Below are 22,689 nucleotides of genomic sequence, written 5' to 3'. Positions count from 1 at the left end.
CCAATTCACCTTCAAATCTGGTTACTTGTATGAAAATGCTCACGTTGCTGTAAATGAAGTGCTCAAGACAAGCAGAGCATCCTCACATAAATCAGCACTAAGCGATCTGAATCTTTGAACATTGTGCACTGTCAACTATATACTGCTTACCTTCAAGTTGGCATTTCCAAGTCAGTGTTTCTTGGTTTATTTCTCACCTGGACAGAAGGTGCCAAAAATGTATCCTAATGCATGTCTTCTCTTAACACAGCTATACTGATGACACCAAATTACCCCATATATCCCAATTTTCAATCTTAAGGATTTCCACATGCCTTTCATGAATATGAAAATGAAGGAATAATCATTGCTTCTATCCACAAACAATACCATCCTTTTTGTGACAACAGCGGGCTGTTTAAGCAATGTAACATTACCAAACATGCTTTTCCCCCCTAATAAACCTAAAGAATCCAAACATTATCATCAATTAACTGTACATTTTTCTTCACAAATCAAATCAAAGTTGTTCTTTATATGTAAAAAGGAAAGCCCACCCTTTACAAAATCAAAACACATCCCATCTTCACATACATGTTCAATCACTCCAACAAAATGTTGTAAACATAGTGAGAGAAAATATTACAATTTCAGACATTAAGGCTGTTTCCTCTCACTCAACGTATTGTACACTGTACACATTTACTTTGACATGCTACAGTAAAATAAGTTGAATATAACCATTTATAACCATGTCTTTTTTGCTGGGGGAGAAAAACAAAAACATTAACTTATGTCCAGAGAACATGGTCTATGAGTGGCTTTACCGAAACTGTCTATTGAACTCCTGATACAGGACCAAAAAAAAAAAGAACAACTGATAGTACAGTTCAACTTAAATTCACAGTATTATCTTGACTAAAATCAAAGTGGATTCAAGTAAACTAAATACCGAAAATTAAAAAAGACACAATGAACTTGCGTTCTAAATAAGTTTGAGGAAATTCAGAATGAGAATAATACAGTGAGATGCTAAAAAGAGATACAAGAGACAGCAAAGCAAATATCTTATGTCCTCAAGTGTGTCCAGGTTAACTGTGATGTAAGTGCACGTGTAGCAATAGCCAAGTCTGCTCCTTTTGAGACAGTCCTCACAAACGATATGCGAAAATGGTGACATCATAACTTGAAGCCAAGAGACAAGCAGTCTTTCTCCGTTAATGCAGCATATAAATGTTCTTCTCATTCCAAGATTTGTCTCCTTAAAGGGAGCACTTGTCTCATCTTCCCAAGTGAGAAAATCCTGAGTCTACGTCTGAGCAGCAATTCTGATGTTAAGCTCCAGGCTTTTGTTTTAATCGCATATATTAATTTTATATATAATTTTTTTAAAATGATCAAAGTTCATTTCTGTTCAGTGTACTAAAAAAATCCATTGCCTTAAAAAGATGCAACTTTAAAATGTATTCTGTGGTAAAACACAGTATGTTCTAAATGTTCAGCACCATGTCAGGTCTCTGTATATGTAGATTTTTTCACATGTTTGCATGGGTGGTTTTCAGAATCTTGAAAGAAGAAAAGAGGACACAATTAGAGGTGAGCTTATTTTGCAAAGAGTATACACCAACATATAATTGCACAAGCTTTCTTACCTTGGGTGTAGGGGAGAAATCACTTTCCCTTTTGTGAGGATTTGTGACTGCCTGTGAAAACCAAAATGTTATCAGAGTTATGGAACAATGACAACTTTTCTGAATTATATGAGACTAGTTCACATTTCATTCTCACAAGGAAAACAACAGTGGCATAGTTTTGTTCCTGTGGGGTCATATATAGACTAAACAAAGGCCCACATTAAAGTCAATAAAAAAATAATATTTTTATGCATGCACATTCCATGTACACAATATAGTACATGCATTGTAGTATATTTCCTTTGTTTTCTTTTGTCCTATATATACTGAAAGCATCTTTGAATGAGTTACTTGTACATCAGGATTGCAAACAAATTGTGTTCATGGGGATGAATGGTTTTCTGAGTGGTAATATATCAAAGATTTATGAACTTTAACAAATTTGAACACTTGAAATACTGCATTTGTGTAAAACTTGAACTGTACAGCTTCATCCCATAACTTTTCCTTAAATGAGGGAATCCACTCACTTCAACATCTGAAAGAACCCTGTGGTAGACATTGTCCATGTCTCCATTTGTATTTGAGCTGTTCACACTAGTAGCGTGTTTACAGACTTTGTATTTCACATCTTTCTCCACCCCAGTACGACAGAGATCCAGTTCACTTCCACTATAACAGCTCTGGCCATTAGCTGAAAAACAGCACATTTCACACACATTAGTTCAAAGTTCTGTCATCCATGTGTGAATGTAGTAAAGTGCACTTGTGGATGTCTGGGGAGCATTTTGAAGCAATTTCTAAACAATCTGTGGTCAATCCCTCCAACTGTCTAAAATCTAATTTATAAATGGAAATAATTCCAGCTACTGGCAATCCATCCAGGCAAGATTCTAGGTCCCACTTTATGTTAGTTGTCCTTGTTGCATTGAAAATTGGCAAACTGATGAAGTCTTGTGAAGTCTTATGCATGTACTTTATTTGAATTGTCTTATTCAAAATAATCCATCAGACAGTTTTCATTAAAGCTACTGTAAACGACAATAGCGGAGAGTTAGGCAAGTAGACGGTCCTTCTCTGTTGTCCGGGAACCATTAGCATTTACATAACACATGTGATGTGGTCACACAAATCTCTTATGACATCAGAATGTGATTTGAGAGACTGGACCACATTTACATCTGTATGTAGTGCTGGCCACTTGTGCGATGACCTGAGACAGGTGTTAATACCAAATATAAAAATCTAAAAGCTTGATTTATAATTACGCACCTTTATGTCCATTGAGTTGCTGGTCCTTTATATGATCTCGGTTTACATTCTGAAGAGACTCAGAGCTGCGGTGAGGACTTCCTCTCTCTGTACCATTCCTAGCTCTAGAATCATGTTCTTCTCGCTTCTGAGGGAAGTCTCTATCAGGCCTCTCATCGTTCCACCTCCGCTTCTTTTTCTTCTTCTTCTTTTTAAGTTTCTTTGAGCTGCTCTCGTCATTCCACTCTGAAGGGTCCTTGTATGAGTGTCTACAGATGGAAAGTCACAATGATAAATTAAGCTACTGGTTCCACTTCACTTGTCACAGACACACTATATGGCCAAATGTATGTGGCACCCCCCTTGTAATAAGTTAACATACTCTTAATTCAAGTGAAGATTAAAAGGTAAATGCTACTCAATATAAATGGCATTCTAGGGCATTGTGTGCTTCTTTGTGACAACAGTTTGGAGAGAGCCCTTGCCTATCCCATCATGACAATTCACCGGTGCACAAAGCAAGGTCCATAAGTGTGGAAGAACTTGACTGGCCAGTGCAAAGTCCAGACCTGAAAATCATTGAACACCTTTGGGATGAACTGGAATGCCAATGGTGTCCACAAACTTTCAGCCACATAGTATTTATGGATATCTAAATCACAATTCATCAACACCAGTGAGTGGGTGCATTTACATGCACACTAATGCGCTAATAACTATATAAAAATAATAATATATATATAAAAAAATCTGCTTATTCAAAAAAATCCTACAATGCAAATGATTCCATGAGATTTAAAATCAGGTTATTATCTGCTTTTGAAGTAAAAATGTAAACAGGCATGCGCACAATACTTGTGCACCCCAGATAAGCTGTGAGAACACCGTTAAAGGTGTTTATATGCAACACAAAATTGTGGTAATGGGCAAAAATGCTGATTGTTTAATTCTTAAAAGTTCATGAACTTACTCTATTAAAGGAGACATTTACAAGACATTAACTTGTGTAAGATTGTGCATGGTAACATGCTTTGTGAGAGACAGACAGAAATCAGTCAAAAAGTATGTAACATAAATTTCATCATCAGCAGGACTTCACGTGAATAAACAGCCTAATTTATTGTACAGCATGGACCTGTATGCATTGTTTGTGCATGCAAATGTCACAGCAGGTGAACATATTAAGCATTGGCTCTATTAGTTAAAAGCTTTGTTGGATTCAGCAAAAAATTCATTAGACTGGTTCAAACTGATAACTTGAGTTTTTCGAATGATTTATTAAAAGAACCTGCTCAAAAGTCATTTTCTCGTTAATTGGATGACACTTGATGCTCTGTATCTTTGTTTTGTGCGCAGCCCAGAAAAACAAAACACAATAGAAAGATGTGGCAATGCAACAAAGATCATATTGACAACTCCGTAAACACTAGAAGACATGGACCACAGACTTGTCCATCACAGGCAAGTGTCCTTCAGGAGGATCCTTAACTGACAGCCTCTTTTTCTAACAATGCCTGCCATGTGTGTAAGCTTTTTTTTTTTTTTTTTTTATCAAATATCCTTTGCTATTTTACTACAGATCTCAAATAAGTAGTTTACAAGCATTTCAAACAAAACACATTTACTCACCTGTGTTTATCTTTGTTTTTCTTTTTCTTCTTGGGTTTCTTGGCTCGACACTCATCGGAGCTCTCTTTTACGTCAAGCGATAGGCTACGTTTCCTCTTGTTTCGTTCAGGCAGCGGGCTGACAGAACGTGGAGATGACGGTTTACCTCTTGAGCTGTTCTCATGAACAGTATGAAGTTCTCTTCCACGTCCACTTTCCACCCCACGATGGCAGTGACTGAAGAAGCCGTCCCTGTTGTGGTGTCCAGAGGGACGATGAGAATCATATCCACTTGCAATTCTCCTATCTCGATTATCCCATTCTCTACTCCAATCACGTTCCTCTCTAAATCTTCTTTGGGAATGGTGGTGCTCTCGACGGTGGTGCAAGAATCGGTCCCAGTGGCGCTCGCCATCACGATGATGACGATCTCTACTGGTGGAGCGCTCTCTGGCATGACGGCACTCCTTTTCCAGTCGATGGCCACGTCCACTGTGCCCATAGCGGTGCCTGTTTCTTTCATCATATTCCCTATTGTGTCTGTACCTGTCCCTGTCCTTCAGGGTAGAAGAAAATTGAGGCCGTTCTAAAAGCCTATTTTGGTCCTCACCTGGTCTCCTTCCATCCCCGGAATCAAACTTGCCCGTGTGTAATGGTTTTGAGTCTTTTCCTATCCCTTCATTGCACCTGGGTGTCTCCTTTAATCTATGTGGACTTGTGTGACCATCACCTGCATTGAGACTCAGACTATGGTTGGCCTGATAGTCTGACATGCCAACCACTAGATGGGTGGCTCGGATAGGAGTCGTCGACTCAACCTTTGAGGCTGCATGGGCATTAAGTTCATTGTCCGTAGTCTTGGAGACCAAAGAGGCATTAGATGAAGGTGCAGACTGGGCTAAAAATTCAGAGAGATTGTTCGTACTTTTGCTTGAGGGTGAGGAACAACGTTGGCCATCTGAACTTGGTGGTTTGGAGCTGTTAGATGAACGAACAGAACCAGAGAAAGATTATAGCATCTGAAACCTAACAAGTTTTTCAGTTGATCAAGCTGCAAGAAAATAGTTATTGAGCATCTTACCTTGATTCACAGATCCCAGGCTTAAAGCTGAACTCCAAGTCCAAACTATCTGACAGATTAGTTTGAGATGAAAAATGTGGCGCTCCCGTAACCTGATCAAAAGCAGAAAAAAAAAATATTATTTACTTGACAAAAATAGAAAGCCTAACTGACAAACTTGAATCAGTCTTATGAATTTAAACCTCTTTATACAGTTGAAGTAAGTTTACATACTCTTATTGACTTCAACCTAAAACTAGTTTTTTTTAACCACTCCACATATTTCATATTAGCAAACTATAGTTTTGGCAAGTTGTTTAGGACATGTGCATGACATGAGTAATTCTTCCAACAATTGTTTACAGACAGATAACTTCACTTTTAATTGACTACATAACAATTCCAGTGGGTCAGAAGTCTTCATACACAAAGTTAACTGTGCCTTTAGGCAAGATTCTGACCTTTCTACGATTACATTTCAGGAATTTTGAAAAACCGAGTTTAAATGTATTTGGCTAAGGTGTATGTAAACTTCTGACTTCAACTGTACATGTCAAGAAATACCACCAACGAACAGTAAGGTTTGTCTTTTAAATTCTGTACCTTATCAGTGTGATTAAAACCATTGGCTTTGGGATGGCCATTATGAGATTTGTGGGCAGATCCTGATTCGTTTTCACTCACATGCAACTCTGGAAAGCCATTGGAACCATTTGTTTTAGAGGTAAGCGGAGGCAGTGAGCTGGAATTGTGGGATTGCAAGTCATCCTTTACTCCATTCCCATTGGTTATCTTGGGAGCAGTTCCATTCTCCAAAGTTCCAGCCTCTTGGTCAGATTCCTCAGAGGATTCCTGACCATAAGGAACCAAGAAAGTAGCTGCAGTATGATTGGCGGGAGTTCCATTGACCTGCTTGGCCTGTTGGAAGCCTGAGGTAGTCGCTGAGTTACTGGAGGAGGTGGGTTGAGAGTGAGAGGCTGAAGATGAAGAGCAATTATGGTTCGTCTGGTTCTGATTAGGTCTCACAGGCTTGCCCTGACCAATGAGAAATGTTAACTTCGGCCTCTTAGATGAGTCAGGAATGCCCATGGGTCGAACAATCTGGTTGGACAGAGATGTGGAAGAGGACGAGGATGCAGAAGAGGATGGAAGGGACATGCCAGAGCCTATTTTGGGCACACCACAAAAGCTTCTGTTGGGCTTTGAGCCACTATGGTATTCCTTTGAAGAACTATTCCCATTCCCGTTGACGTATGACGAGTTCTGCAAAGTGGGTGAAAAGTGAACATATCAAGAAAACCCCTTAACCAAAATTTTTGTAACACTTACAAGAAAGGAACCTATTTTACAGTGATTTGTGAAAATGTGTAGTTCTCTTGCAGTACCTTCATCATATGAGGTGGCAGTTGTGGGCCAATAAAGGATGTGGAGGTGTACTGAGGCCCATTCATCTTGAGTGGAATGGATGGTCGTGGAGATGACTGACCAGGAGTATGGTTCATCTGACTATAGTCACTTCTATTTTTTAAGTCCGGTGACCTATTTTAAAAACAGGCAAATTCTGATGAGACTTCTCAGAAACATACAGGCTTGGTGCCAGCAGTACAAAGTCTCCATTAGGGATGTGCAAGAATTGACGACTAGTCGTTCAACAACTGACTATCGATTGGTGACACAGACGAGTAATAAAGTCATTAAAAGGTTTTTAATTTTTATATTTAAGAAAGCGTGTTGCTTGGGAGACCTGGATGGAGTCACTATGCATGCCCTGGTTTTGAACTCACAACTCCAGGGGTGGTAGTCCACAGCCTATTATTAAGAAACACGTCTGATTGGTGTCTTGTGGAAATTACTCCAACCTAATTATACAGGAATTTGACTAATCAACTAACCCTTGACATAACCCACTGAATGGTCGATTTTGAAAATGTCATTTTGCACATCCCTCGTCTCCATTCGAGGTTTTGTACTCAAGTGAATTTAGACCTTAAGAAAGTTAATTTAGACCATTACCTAATGTAGAACAGCAAGTATGCTTGCTGATTTAGCACTGTTCTTATATCGTTAAGAGACACAGATGAATCGTTCATCTGATACCACTGCCCATTGCTTGCCTATAACAAAGGATTGCACCATTAATTGCAAATCAGGTCTTAACAATATGACATTTCAGGCAGCATGTCTTTACAAGATGACTTGCCTTTACATAGCAGTAGTAGTGTCCAGCATGGCAACTGAATCCAGAATGAACCAGCACAGCGTACAAAGTATAGATTTGCGGCTCTCCATGAGACTGGGACATGAATGGACGCAAATCTAAATATTCTGTGTATCTCACATCCTGCAAAGAAGGAATGCCAGAGCTGAACATGTATATTTCAAATTTTAACATTAAAGTGTCATGAAACCCACTAGTTCAGTGCAAGTCGTTCAAACCTCAAACTTAAAAAAAAAAGGCTCTTAAAATGGGCGTGAAAATATGTAGAATTGTGGGAGTGTAGTGGGTGGGAAGGGGGCAGGGGGGGGTCAAGCACAACAACTCACTTTCTAGGCTTACAACACACTCTCGACAGAGATCGCTGAACATCAACATGTGAATGGAGAAAAAAGCAAAAAAGTTTTGGTGTGAACAAAACACAGAACAAAAAGGTGTGAACGTGTGAATAGTGAAGAGAACAGTTTGTATATCAAAGATTTGGAAATTATTAGGGCTGTCACGATTATGAAATTTGGCTGATGATAAATTGTCAAACAATTAATTGCCATTATGACTATGAAATGTCTCTTAGGTCTTTCGTAATTAACTGTAATATTTCTTATGGTGCATGTTTGCTTCATACACCTTAAGAAGTCATTTTTACATATTTAACTTAAAATACATAAATCACATAAAATAGACACTGATTTCTTTTTAAGGCTTTAAAATGTATGAATTACATGAAAAATAATATTTGAAATATCAAAATATTTCTAAATCCTTTAAATATTTCTCTTTTTTTTATATTTTCACTGTTGGTTTTGGAACCCATTTTATATTATTTTGTAATAAAAAAATACAACAATTTATTATGTTATATTATATTATGCTATAGTAAAATATTTCTGTCCTAATTTCTGCACTTTCACACGTTATTTTAATGTTCTTTGATTAAACCCACAAGCCCTTATTTCTCATGAAAGAAAACCTTTGAAATTTTGTTCTAGTAAGCGTGTGTCTCCTGTGTTACTGCGTGTCATTAACACTGCGTGTATGAACCCGCTATGACCAGGAACATTTGCCATTACCCCTTCATTTAAAAGTGAAGCCGGAGCACATTACATTCACTATCAAAGTTTATATTTGTTCATTTAAATGTTTTGCAGGAGTTTGGCGCGAGCCTCTGCTGATGGCACTTGAGAAGCACTTCACATTGATGTCCGCAGACCGGCTCAGTGATGCTTGGAATTCAACTGAATGACACACAAACGCGCCGTTGATGCCATATAAATATATTCGCTTAAAATTCCCTTTTTCAAATTAAAATTTAAAAGGAAAATGAAAGCTACACTATGTAACCATCTAGCTGTTAAAAAATAAAACTGTGTGTCTTGAACGTTGTTTTGGTAATGACGCAAGTTGTGCCGCCTCTGTGCGGATGAATGTTGTTCAAGGCACCGGTGTACACATGGATACAGGAAATCTCATCAGAGTGAATGGACAAATAAATAATGAATGAAAGGAAAAGACGCATATCTGAAAACATGTCATCTGAGCAGGTAAGTGCCATATCTTATGCTGTTGTTTTGACTTCGTGGAAACATTGATGTTCTGAAATAAATAACGTTACCAAAGTTAGGCGTTAAACGTTTGTTAACATTAGACATAACGATTGCTAGTCCGATCTGGTCAAACATTGTAAAGTTTTTATTAGAGATGCACCGATCGACCGGCCAGGGAACGGAATTAGACGATTTTTTGCATGCTCAGCCCGGTAACCGGCCAGTCAGCCTCACGTCTGTCCGTTTTGTTGCCAGCAGTGCAGGCAATAACGTCACAGCTGCATGTAAACATGTCATTGGCGTGGATGATCTTCACTGTGAGTGAAGAAAACAAAGTTCGAAATGTGTAATAATTGTAAGGCCAAAGTAAACCGTGGGGGAACCACCACAATAACTTTCGGATCAACAAACCTAATTAGACATTTATAACACCATCACCCAGCTGAAAATGCCCATTTTAAAAAAGAAGCTAAAAAGTGAAAGCGCTAAAGCTAGCCAGAGCTCGGAGCCAGCCACAAGTCAGCAGCCTCTCCTATCATTCCTTGGAATGAGCAGCGAAAAGACCAAAGCAATTACGAGGAAAATTATGGAATTCATGGCCCTGGATGACCAGCTGTTCTCCATAGTTGAGGACAGAGGGTTCAGAAATCAGATAAATGTCCTCGATACAGAGTAGGAGGTACTTTCCGACGTCGCGTTGCCCGAGTTGTTTAATCTCGTGTCATGTCACACATGCAGCCTGTTATCTGTCAACATTTGGGTACACAAATCCGGGAGAGGGGAATTGGGGTGCTGGATGGCAGAGGCAGGCTAAATACTATACAAATTGTGCCGTTGTGATTTAATGTGCTGAGTAACGTAATTTTTCCCACCGTGTCTGATATTAAAATCAGTGCGACACACATTGCAAAAGACGTGGACATTGTCGGTATGGCTTCGGGATATGAAATTCAATTCTTCCATCCAGCGGTTGTTAAATGTACATGTATATTTCGTTTTTATCACCGGAGCACCAGCTGAGTCTTCCTCTCCCATCTACCAGTGATGCTTGATTTAACATCCAGCGTCTACTGCCTGCACAGATATCAACAGCGCAAATGGGTTGTAGGTTGCCAGGTTGAGGTCATAAATGATTTGTAATGTGTATGATGTGTCGATTGTGTGAGTAGGATGCGTTTCATTCCAGATCTGGCAACTGAACCATCGCGGAATAATATATTGATGTGATTATTCATATAACGTGGTTTGGGCCAAACAAATTATGGGAGTTTTTTTTTGGAAGAAATAACAAAACGGGAGACTCCCGGGAAAAACGGGAGTGTTGACAGATATGGTTACAAGCCGTTTCCGAAGCAGTGCTCAGTTTTACAACTGATATTTGTACATCTAACGTAAGTTGAGCGTATTGGACACTTCAGTTTTTCAGATCTTTGGAATTGTTTTGTTAGACGAGTCCATTGTAATAAAGAGAAAAAACGTCAATTTATAAAAATAGTGGGAAATGACATCTGTTATATAAAGCAACTCATTTGCAGTTAATTGTTATTTCTACCCCTTTCTAGTCACAGAGCACTTTATTTTGAGAGTTGTTTAAGTGAGATAAGATCCTGTAACTTAGTGCAGTTTGGAGGAAATTGTAATGTTTAATAATTTATTTTATTATGAAAATAAAATTTAGCATTGAAGAAAGGTAGATTTTGTTTGTATATGCGGTCAATAATAGTTCTTAGAAAGAAAATCGGGAAAAAATCTGTATCGGCAGGTTACACTCGCAGAAAATCGAAATCGGCCAAGAAAAATTGCAATCGGTGCATCTCTAGTTTTTATAACTGCAGGACATTCTGGCCAAAATAGACCACGGTAGTAACTAATATATAGATTGTCATTGTTACAACCAGTGATCAACATAATTTCAACACTCACATGTCCTTGGCAAGCCTAGGACTAAAGGATTTATTTATATAAATTATTATTATAAAGAAAAACAAACGTGTGCTCGCAAGTGAAAATTTCTGCACCGATTAAAGTATAATTATCGTATTTCACTACAAACACACAAACGTGTGTGATTACACAACTATACATAAACAATATCAATAAAATATCTTACCTGTTGAGTAAGAAAAAAAAAGACATCTCTGGCTTTTGAAACCTTTCAGATCTCAGAGTTGTCGCCACCTCTGAAAAGCCAAGGCAATGTTTATTTTATTTACTTTTTACGGACTCCGTCGCTTTCGCTTTTTGCTTGTAGACTCTGCTCTATTGACTCTTTCCCCGCCAGCGTTTTTAAAAAAAAGTTGCCAGCCACCGCCAGGGTTTTTGACGATTTTCGCTAAACTTTAATGGCCCGCAGAATATTTTCTTCCATGAATATATGAAGATGCTATATATCACAATAAAGATCTGAGCCTCTGCTTTTAGGCAAAAAAAAAACGATTTTATTTTATCTTCATTTGTTCTTTTTTATTGCGACTTGAACAGAGGTAGGTTTTGTCAAAAACAACATTTCAGACAAAAAGCTGATAAAAAGGCATGTTTATGTCTGATATTTTGAGCTTCTCAATACTTCACCTCTTCATGTTTGAGACGATCGCAGTCTGTTTCTTTGATCAAAGAGTTGCGTACTCTTTCAAAACATGCGCAGGGGTCTTCCTTACCGTATAACACCTAAAACACGGAAACCCGGAAAATTCTGTGTTTGGCGGGGAAGCGTTTTTTCATAAAACACGGAAAATTCCGTGTTTGGCGGGGAAAGAGTTAAGGGTTTCTTTGTTTTTACAACTGGAGATTCCCTGGAGGCTTGCAATTTTGAATGATCCATAGTAAATTTTTCTCGTTAATTGTGGGCTACTCCCACACCATACAAACGCTACAGTAGCCAGAGCTTATTTTCTGTGTGTACGGATATGATGTGAACGTGCACGGGCGAATGACGCATGCATGCAATTTCCCACAAAATCTGTCCCGACAGCTCTAAAATACAAATAATTATTATAGGTTTATCAAAGTGTATTTGGGTAAAGACATGGTTTGGAAGATGGATTTTTGTTGCACTCACTCATTAATAACATTGTTATTTTTTTAACATAGTGTCGCTTTAAGTGCACAATAATCGTGATCATCTCAAACAATCATGGCTATATTAAATAACCGCGATCAGACATTTAATAAATCACGACAGGCCTAGATATTATGCTCAAACTTTTGAGAAGGAGTACAAACAGCACTTTGAGCAGATAGCAAACTAAACAAGGACCGATTTGAGACCTACCATAAATGAATTTTTGTTTTTATTTTTGACAAGGAAAGTTTTGTCTTTACTACAAGTTAAAATCCCCAAACTCAATACTTTATGCCATACAAGTGGCATAAAATTGATTACCAAAGGAAACACTTTTGATCGCCTTTTCCATTGCACATACAATGAAAGTAAACGGATCCAATACAAAAAATATTTAATACAAAATGTTACAAAAGTATAGCCACAATACGTGCTAACATGACTTATGTGATAAAATTGCTTACTAACCTTATCTGTGTAAAGTTATCCAGTATTTTAACTTTGTTGTCTTGGCGACGGAATGCGGGTAAACCCTTTAGATTTGAATCCCAGTTACTTTCGCACTATACCAAATAGAAAGTTGACATGATTTTGAGTCATGTTTTGTTCATGTTGAGTTCGGTTTTCATCAATGTCTTCTGTTTTTGAAAAAGCCATTGTGTTATCCTGTCCATGATCAGACGTACGGGGAAGACGGGATGGAAAACGTGCATCTAAACAAACAGCTGCTTCATTGTTTGGAGTGCTACAGTAGCAGCACTGTGGCCAAGAAACAAGCTCGCTCCATTCTGGTTATGGACTGAGGTCCGTTCAGATGAGTGATTTCAATCTCACCACGGCGTTTAGTGCAAAAGCCCCTCACTTCTCCGAGGTCACGTCTGTGAGTAACTTTGAATTTTCCACTGTAATTGAATATCATGCAATTGATTGGATGCATGTGACAGTGCAGTGATTGGATGGAAGCATTCCTTCTCATGAATTACGTAGTGAAACGCTCAGAATCCAATGACATAGACACGTACTCTTCAACCTATCATATATTAGACTTAAAACATATGTACCTCACGTTTTGTGACATTGCTTCACCTTTCGTTTTTAAAACGGAAGAACAAAAATGGTAAAAAAAAAAAAAAAAAAGAACCACTTTCCCTTTAATACTAAACATAATGAATACGATCGTCGTATACATTGAAGTGCAATATGTAGGCTACAAAAAATACTTTTTGGGGTTTCATGACCCTTTAAAACGGAATGCTCTACATTTTGAAAGGAAAAATATACAATTACAGAAAAAATCTCAGCAAGTTATAATTTTGAGATGGATGTTAAACTACAAAACACAAAAAAAGAAAATTACTCAATTAATTATCTTATCCTACTGACATTCTTAGTTTTAATAAATATCCTGCATGAAGGTGACATTTCATTGTGATGGATTATTGATCTAGACATGCAAGTTTGTCCAGGTTCATAAGAAGCAATTACAGATTTAACAGCAAAACGTTGTTATGACACTACCTTTGTAATTTTTCCTCCGTTGAAGTTGGCGAACCGCTTCAGTGAGACAGTGAGGACATTAGAACTGCGATGTATGGTAAATCTCTTTGAGGCGGTAACCATTTTCTTACATCTGTGAAGACAGAGATCACAATAAGCTTAAAGGAAAGTGAATTAGAGGGAACACAAAACCAGTCATCCATGTCAAATTGCATAATACCACTGATGTAAAAAAAAAAAATTGTAACAGGGTACAACAGTAACAAGCCTCTTTTTTCAAGAGTGGACAATGCAGGAGAGTGGTATGCAAACACACCAAAAAAAAAAAAAAAAAAAAAAAAACACCTTACTTGGAGCATTTGTAAGCGTTATCCCCATCAAGTTGCTCAGGCTTAACAAATTGCTCAAATGCCTTGGTAAGTGTCGGAGCAGTCTGCAAATAAACATACAAACAGAATAAGGATTTTATTGTTAAACGTAACCACTCTAAACTTGTCAATTACTTCATCGTTTTAGGTCATTTTTATGTCAAGAGGAGCTTCCTTTACCTTTATCTCTAAAGAAATATCCAGATAAGGGTCAAATGTGTCAGAGACTGCTTTGCAATTCAGACATTTGACTGTGAAAAAGACATGTGCATTTATTATTCAAACACATTCAATTAAATTCTACAAAAACATGTAATAGTATGGCAGAGCTTTAGACAACAAAATCAGTTATGTGTGTCTATTGTCAGAATATGCATAATTTCATAAAGAACAAATGAGAAACTGATGACCTACCTCGGGATCTCAGATAACCCCCAAATATCTGATGTACAAAAGTGGTTGCTTGTGTTTGCCTGTCCAGTCTGTCAAAAAAAATATTGGAGTATTAAACAGGATACAATTACATAGTTAAAGTGTTTGATTTTGACTGCCTCTGTCGTGCATATTGGAGGTCGACCAATTGTGGATTTTGCCGATACCGATAACTAAGGTGGTGGAAAAGGCAGATAACCGACTAATCACATTGTTTTTAAAATAGACTAATAGAATATAAAAATAATAATTTTTGGTCTTTTCTTCCTATGACAGGCACAGACATGGAGGCATCAAGAGTCCAAATTATTATACTCCCCGATACAGTTTATTGTGCAACTAAATAAGAACCAGAAAAAATATTTTGTGCATAATAGGACTTTAAACTATAAACAATATTATAAACTATATAAATTCAGCAAAAAAAAGAAACGTCCCTTTTTCTGGACACTGTATTTTAAATATAATTTGGTAAAAATCCAAATAAGTTTACAGATCTTTATTGTAAAGGGTTTAAACAATGTTTTCCATGCTTGTTCAATAAACCATAAACAGTTAATGATCATGCACCTGTGGAATGTTCGTTAAGACACTAACATCTTACAGATGGTAGGCAATTAAGGTCACAGTTATAAAAACTTAAGACACTAAAGAGACCTTTCTACTGACACATGAATGTGCCTTAGGCATGCTGCATGGAGGCATGAGGACTAGGGTTGTGCCGATGGACGATATCATCGTCCATCGTGATGGCTGACCAACATCACGATGTCGAGCCACCATCGTGATGCCACGCCCCCTTTTGCGAGTCTTGCTAGTGTGACTCACTAATCCTAGTCTCTTCTATAGTTAACCTAAAAACTTTTTGCTCTGTAAATTAAATTGAGAATATAGCTAATGCATATATGCTATTTTAAATACTGTAATATATGCCAGAGACGTGACGTGTTAGTCTGTGAAAATACCGTGTCAGGAAGGCTACACAAATATTGATCTTGACATTGTTAGCTTCTTGTCTTTTTTTTACATGTATTACACTGTACATTTAGATTAAAATATTTTATGTTGTAGGCTACAAGAAAATAGCCTTTATTAATTAATTATTAGTAGTTGTAGTGTCTCAGAACATCTTGTTCATTGACACATAGCTCTTGTATACACTGAAGCGGCAGTTTAAGATAAACCCAGACCAGCGAACGTCAAATAACTTTTGTCTGGTTAATACATTTAAAGAAAAATTTCCTTGGCCATAAATCCATAATGTCAAATCAAATGAAAGAAACAAGGTGAATATGAATAACACATATTTATTAAAACATAGAAGAACAACAAATAAAGAACAAGAAAACTGGAACAACACTCAGACCGAAACTCGGCATTAACATTTCACTTATAATTAGCAGCACAATTAACTTCAGCACAGGCTACAAAATAAATTATGTTATTGAAATATTGTAAAGTGGTCATATGAACTACACAAATGAACGTTTAAAAAACAATATGCAAAATCGAATAGCTCCGCAACGGATGGCCAAAAATGCGTAAAGAAGTCTAATATCTTTCACCATAGACCATGTTTAAATTTCGTTGTTTCTGGCCAGAAATACCAACATATTGACTTTATCTGGTTTTAATAAGCTGCGGATTGGAGTAACTACACTATCCGCTGTGCTGAAGACCCGCTCTGATGGAGTACTGGTAGCATATATGCACAGATATTTCCGTGCTAATCTTGCCATGAACGGAAACCTTTTGTCGTTTCCCAGTCAGGTCCTCTTCGCATCAATGGCCATTTCCTGCAGGTACATGGTCATTTCTGCCTCGACCTTTTGCTCATCAGTGAGCGTGGCTGTGGCTGCTCTCTTCGCAAGAAGGCTGCCCAAAGACGACTTTTTTTTCTTAGGCGCAATATATTAAAAAGCCCGGATGAGTACTAATTAGTTGGGCTAGTAAAATAACGAAATTATAGTTTTTAAGTGGAAAATAGTATTTATGTAAAGAGATATATTAAAATAAAAAGTGCTTAAAAGTGCACAACTCTTCTTAAGTGGAAGAAATATTTTTCCCCCTTACGTGCAACCTATTGGAAAGCGCGGATGAGTCAGTTGGGATAGTAAAATAACGAAATTATAGTTCTCTTAAGTGGAAAATAGTATTTATGTAAAGAGATATATTAAAATAAAAAGTGCACAACTCTTCTTAAGTGAAAGCTAAAAAAAATAAATGCTTCACGTGTCGTGCAACTGATAAAGCGCTGACGATGGGTTGGGTTAGTAAAATAACGAAATTATAATTTTTCATATAATTTTTGAAAATTATATGACGATATCATCGTCCATCGCGATGTTTTACTGTCAACATCGTCAACTGCCAATTTAGGGGACATCGCCCAAACCTAATGAGGACCGCAGATGTGGCCAGGGCAATAAATTGCAATGTCCGTAATGTGAGACGCCTAAGACAGCGCTACAGGGAGACAGGAAGGACAACTGATCGTCCTTGCAGTGGCAGAGCACGTGTAACTACACCTGCATAGAATCGGTACATCCGAATATCACACCTGTGGGACAGGTACAGGATGGCAACAACGAGTTCCACCAGAAACGCAGAATCGGTCCATCAGTGCTCAGACTGTCTACAATAGGCTGAGAGAGGCTGGATTGAGGGCTTGTAGGCCTGTTGTAAGGCAGGTCCTTGCCAGACATCACCAACAACGTCACACATGGGCACAATCCCACCTTCGCTGTACCAGACAGGACTTGCAAAAAGTGCTCTTCACTGACGAGTCACGGTTTTGTCTCACCAGGGGTGATGGTCACTCGGGTTTATTGAAGAATGAGCATGACACCGAGGCCTGTACTCCGGAGCAGGATCGATTTGGAGGGTCCGTCATGGTCTGGGGCAGTGCGTCACAGCATCATCGGACTGAGCTTGTTGTCATTGCAGGCAATCTCAATGCTGTGCGTTACAGGGAAGACATCCTTCTTCCTCAAGTGGTACCCTTCCTGCATGCTCATCCTGACATGACCCTCCAGCACCAGCCATACTGCTCGTTCTGTGCATGATTTCCTGCAAGACAGGAATGTCAGTGTTCTGCCATGGCAAGCGAAGTGCCCGGATCTCAATCCCATTGAGCACGTCTGGGACCTGTTGGATGAGTGTGATGGCTAGGCCATTCCCCCCAGAAATGTCCGGGAAATTGCAAGTGCCTTGGTGGAAGATCGGGGTAACATCTCACAGCAAGAACTGGCAAATCTGGTGCAGTCCATGAGGAGGAGATGCACTGCAGTACTTAATGCAGCTGGTCGCCACACCAGATACTGACTGTTACTTTTGTTCATTTTGACCCCCTCTTTGTTCAGGGACACATTATTCCATTGCTGTTAGTCACATGTCTATGAAACTTTATCAGTTTATGTCTTAGTTGTTGAATCTTTTTATGTTCATACAAATATTTACACTTGTTAAGTTTGCCAAAAATAAAAGCAGTTGAAAGTGAGAGGACGTTTCTTTTTTTGCTGAGTTAACAAATACAATCAATCATAAATACAGTTAACAAAAACAAATCGCCCTTGATTCTTCACGATAACCTATTGTCCCAAAAAAAAAAAAAAAACTACTGGCATTGTTTAACCAGTAAATACGATACTTCATTCTTCCTCTTATCCATATAAGTCAAGTGCTCTTGAAAGAATGAGTTCACATTTATTAAACACTGATTATTTGAGAAGTGAATGCATAGATGAATCAGGAAATCTTTGTTTCATGCCTTGTAAATGCTTATAAACAGGCAAACAGAACTGCATTGTTTAGACTCACTTGTTTCCAGGCAGGCAGGATTTTTGCATAGCATCCACCGTGTACCTCAAAAATTCATGGGCATCTTCCTGACTTCCAAATCTGAAATGCTTTCCAATACCTGGGAAAAGAACAAAAGATCAGCGGACCATGTTATACATAACAGTCATCCCAGACCATTCCTTATCGCTTAGCTACAGAAGATTTCCTATTTAATCAGGACATCATGACTTAACCTTAATAATTATCTCGCCTTAACCCTCAACTCATCCCTAGCACTGATATAAAGACTTAAGACTTGATTTAGTACTTAAGCAGATTATTTGCATTCTTTTATGTCAGTCTGGCAGGAAAGCAATGCCAGCAATATAAAATGTGGAGTAAAATGTCAAAAGGTCTTAAATTACACACTCACGTTTCAGTTCATTAAGCACACCAATGGGCTTGATGGCGTTTCCAGAGTTGGCGAACACCTGGGTGATGTGATTTTGCATGGTACACATCATGCAAAACCCAGGCTCATGACCTTCATGGGAAAAGGAAACACATACAACATGCATATAACATCAGAACAAAGTTATGTCAGTAATTGGGCCTTAATTATAATTCACAAGTAGAACAAATTTAGATGTAAATTGTGTGTAAAACCATTCTTACGTAAACTGTTTCATTTAATACGATGACATTTTATGTGCAAAAGGATTTATGAACAACTTAAAAATTAGCCTAGTTCTGCTCATGTTTTATGAATAAGGCTCTTTATGTATAACCTAGTGTAAGCACACAGGGCAGGACACATGTGCAGCATGCTTACATGCTTTGGAATGCTCCCTGGTTAGCATGAAGTTGGCAAGAGGAGCAGTGTAGGTCAGACACTGGAGGGTAGAATTTAGGAAACATGTGTTGCCCAGGTTCTGGAGACCTGCTCCAATGCGGTGACCTTGGTTCCATTTCAAGCAGAGCCGCTCTGGGGAAAAGAGGACCTTTTGAGGAAGAGCGATGCCGTCCCCACTGGTCATCACCACTGTATGGTAGAAAAGACAAATGTCAGCCACACATTACAAACAATATAGGAATAATGAGTTTACATTTAGTCCTACACAATAAATACGGTGCTACGGCAACTGTTTAACATTGACAGTAATGAAAAAGGACTTGCCTTGCTCCCGGGGCCTGTCAAGAGCTGTATTATTATTAGTATTACTACTACTGTTCACAGTCACTCCAATGGTTGGAGCCATGCAGGCAGTCTTGGCCCTTGAAAGCTCAGGGGCAGAATGGCTAATACTCCAGCTCGAACTGCTACTCTCCATGTCTTTGGTGGAGAAAGGTGTCAGAGAGCTGGAGTGCTTGCACCGCACTGACTCAGGGTCAGGTTTTTCTGGAGGTTTGTCAACTATGGTCATTATTCATTTTCTGTGTAAAAACAAATATGTATGTCAATTCAAAAGACAATCATCCTTGCCACAAAAGCAACTTTTATTTTATGTATGTGGAGTTGGTTCATCAAGTGTTGGGTTTGGTGGAACAAGAATTATCGCCATACAGCAATATCAATAAAGTAAGAGGAAACATGAAAGGGATGTCATGAAGATTAAAAGAAAACAAACTGCATACTACTGACCTTTCTTATATCCTCTAACTTTCTCATACTATTTTGTGGACATTCACCAATCTGATAACACAAATTAACAGGGCAGAACAACAAAATACTTAATTGTTCAAATGTGTATCAAACATTGAAAATGTTACGGCATGAGGTCGGTAGGAATATAACGAAGTCTGCCAATAATATTGGAAAAACGTAGCCTATACTGCATAAATGCTTATTATATTAATACAGTATTTTTTTTTCCATTAATTACAAAAATTCCAGGATGTGTGTGACTTTCATCTGCTGAACACAAATATTTTTAGAACATCTCAGCAGGTCCACAAGTGAATTGTGATCAAAACTTTGAAGCTGCAAAAAGCCCATTAAGGCAGCATTACAGTAATCATTTTACTCCAGTGGTTTAATCCATGTCTTTTGAAATTATATGATAGATGTGGGTGACAAGAAGATCAATATTGAAGTATTTTTTTACTATAAATCTCCACTTTCACATCCACATTTTTATTTTGTTTTTGGCCATTCACATTTTCGTGCATATCGTCACCCACCTCTTTGCTTAATAAAGCAAAGACGCAATCCAGCGCTAAAAGTGGCGATTCACAGAGAGAAAATACAGCATTACTGGCCTTGCTTCTGTGACTGGAACAGTATGCTAAACACGTGACATCACCCTAAACAAAATACATTTAAAATGACGTTGCACATAATATAAAAAAAGTTCTGCTCCTTCCATAGAATAAATCAGCCTGAGACATGAATTTAAACACTGGAGTCGACCAGACTACTTTAATGCTGCTTTTATGTGCTTTTTAGAGGTTCAAAGTTCTGGACACCAATCACTTACCTTGTATGGACCAACAGAGACATTATAAAAAAAAAAAAAAAATGTGACTAAATGTTGAGATATTTTTTTTCCTTCATTCATTCATTTTGGGGTAACTATTCCATTAAGTTCTACCAAGTTACTGATAAACATACAATATGTATTTCCTTGATGGATGTTGACTATAGAGTGTATTCCCCGTTATATAACTTGTTTCTACTTGGTGAATATACAAAACTAAATACAACTTCGAAAGAAACGCGTACACTCATAATAGAAGAGCGCCTCTGTTCCTAATATGTAATGTTACAAAGGCTCAAAAACGTCGTTAAAGCGTAGAAAGCAACTTGGGTGAAATGTTTCTCTACCCAAACTCAGAGACGTGGCGCCAAACCGAAAGTGACTGAACCACCAATCGATCCGCATTATGTATTACGAAATAGTCAATTATATTGATTCGGCAGTACATAAAGGGATATTACCAGCCATTAATAACAAAAAATAATAATAATTGTGTTAGTGTAACCGATGTGTGTGTTGATATTTTGAGTTGACCGTCAGGTGAGTCGTGGCCTTGGCTAATTCATGATAGCTAGTTTACGGGAAACTCCGATATCAACACATTCCACAACAAAACCCCAGTAAGTGTGTACGTGTACCATTGAACTGTCGATTAGTTCGTCTCAAACTCAGACGCTAAAACTCAGTTAAAAATGTACGCAGGCGGTTCCGTGTGTGATTTTACTTGGAGAAATAATCGTGTAGTATACACGCTCTCCGCACGTACGCCAACTGTTATCTGGCGTGCTCGGCTAAAGGCTTTACGGGCGAGACAGGCCTCTGCCGAACGATTAAAATAGCAAATACTAACAATAAATGTCTTTAAGGCTTCATTTAACGTTTGCAACAAAAAAACGTCAGAGGATGTTTGCAGTCAGATGCCTTTCTTGTTGAAGGTTTTTAACTGAATCGAAGCCCGCGCGTTTGTGTTGCTATAAACGCCATGGTAACGGTGGAACGTAACAATACAGATGGAACACTGCGTGAACATGGTCACGCACTTCCACAAGCCCGTCTAACAATCAAGCTGTTGATCTTTGTGGTGTAATCCTTTATTAACACAACGACAGTTAGTTTAATTAGGTAAAACTAGATTTTAATCGGAAATGGGAGAAAGGAGGGGCTCGGCATTTAAAATCCAGCGGAGCTGTGGCCGACAAGGCAAAGCCGCCGAAAGCTCCTCTAGTAGACTCATTGCGAAACCCGGTGTTTTCAATTTCGTGCCACGCAACTAATTCAACCTCACAGCGCACGATGATCAAAATTCACTTGCAGCAATCATAAGTCATATGTAAATCGAACAACGAACGTACCTGTAAATTTATGATTAATTTAAATGTGTTCATCCATTCTAAAATCCAAAGAGCGTCCGGCGGTGAACAATGACGTAGTTTCCCACGGGTCCATCCGGGTACTTTCGTAATGTCAGCCAACCCAGATTCGTGTGGATGTGGCCTTATTGAAGGGCCATCAAGGCAGCTGATTGTCTTTGTTGCTGTTAACTCGTCGACAATAAAGCAATACCCCGTTTTAAAAGATTTAAACAGTTGATTCATGGGTAATTTTGGTATAACTGTAGAGCCAGATCTTAATCGTTTAATAGAGGAAAAAGATATTGGTGGTTTGTAAGGTAGGTCGTGGCTTCTTTGTATCCGAAAATACTTTTTTCTCCCCGAAAACCTATTTGAATGTTAATCCTATGGTTAATTACAACTTATGAAGTTGTTGAATGAGTATATATATA

General features: G+C 38.2%; 1 protein-coding gene across 2 annotated transcripts; it reads right to left on the bottom strand.

Moving 5' to 3' along the window:
* Window positions 1-4: 4 nt before the first annotated feature.
* Window positions 5-22,332, bottom strand: usp42 (ubiquitin specific peptidase 42). Of its 2 annotated transcripts, XM_052112264.1 has the most exons (20): window positions 22,259-22,332; window positions 20,072-20,122; window positions 19,607-19,863; window positions 19,262-19,471; window positions 18,863-18,973; window positions 18,469-18,568; window positions 14,632-14,699; window positions 14,398-14,468; window positions 14,200-14,282; window positions 13,871-13,982; window positions 7,733-7,873; window positions 7,546-7,646; window positions 6,918-7,071; window positions 6,136-6,795; window positions 5,554-5,645; window positions 4,494-5,450; window positions 2,886-3,133; window positions 2,144-2,307; window positions 1,632-1,682; window positions 5-1,544 (listed from the first exon to the last, which is right to left on the bottom strand). In XM_052112264.1, the coding sequence occupies exons 3-20, from the start codon at window positions 19,851-19,853 to the stop codon at window positions 1,515-1,517; spliced, it is 3,600 nt and encodes a 1,199-aa protein (XP_051968224.1). In that variant the 5' UTR covers window positions 19,854-19,863; window positions 20,072-20,122; window positions 22,259-22,332; the 3' UTR covers window positions 5-1,514. The 2 variants fall into 2 exon arrangements, with proteins under 2 accessions (XP_051968224.1, XP_051968225.1); XM_052112265.1 differs by lacking the exon at window positions 20,072-20,122 and having other exon boundaries at window positions 22,259-22,321.
* Window positions 22,333-22,689: the final 357 nt, after the last annotated feature.

Source organism: Xyrauchen texanus, chromosome 40, assembly GCF_025860055.1.
Source record: "Xyrauchen texanus isolate HMW12.3.18 chromosome 40, RBS_HiC_50CHRs, whole genome shotgun sequence".
NCBI lineage: Eukaryota > Metazoa > Chordata > Actinopteri > Cypriniformes > Catostomidae > Xyrauchen > Xyrauchen texanus.
The sequence above is the reverse complement of the archived record's forward strand: the minus strand, read 5'-3'. Positions and strand labels throughout refer to the sequence as shown.

What these genes read in the sequence shown, in the direction of transcription:
- usp42 (XM_052112264.1), bottom strand. Translation starts at nt 19,853, where the DNA reads ATGACCATAGTTGACAAACCTCCAGAAAAACCTGACCCTGAGTCAGTG. An exon ending in ATATTTCTTTAGAGATAAAG is followed by an intron (nt 14,283 to 14,397) that starts GTAAAGGAAGCT and finishes GTTTATTTGCAG; the next exon opens with ACTGCTCCGACACTTACCAA. An exon ending in ATTTCTCCCCTACACCCAAG is followed by an intron (nt 1,545 to 1,631) that starts GTAAGAAAGCTT and finishes TCTTCTTTCAAG; the next exon opens with ATTCTGAAAACCACCCATGC.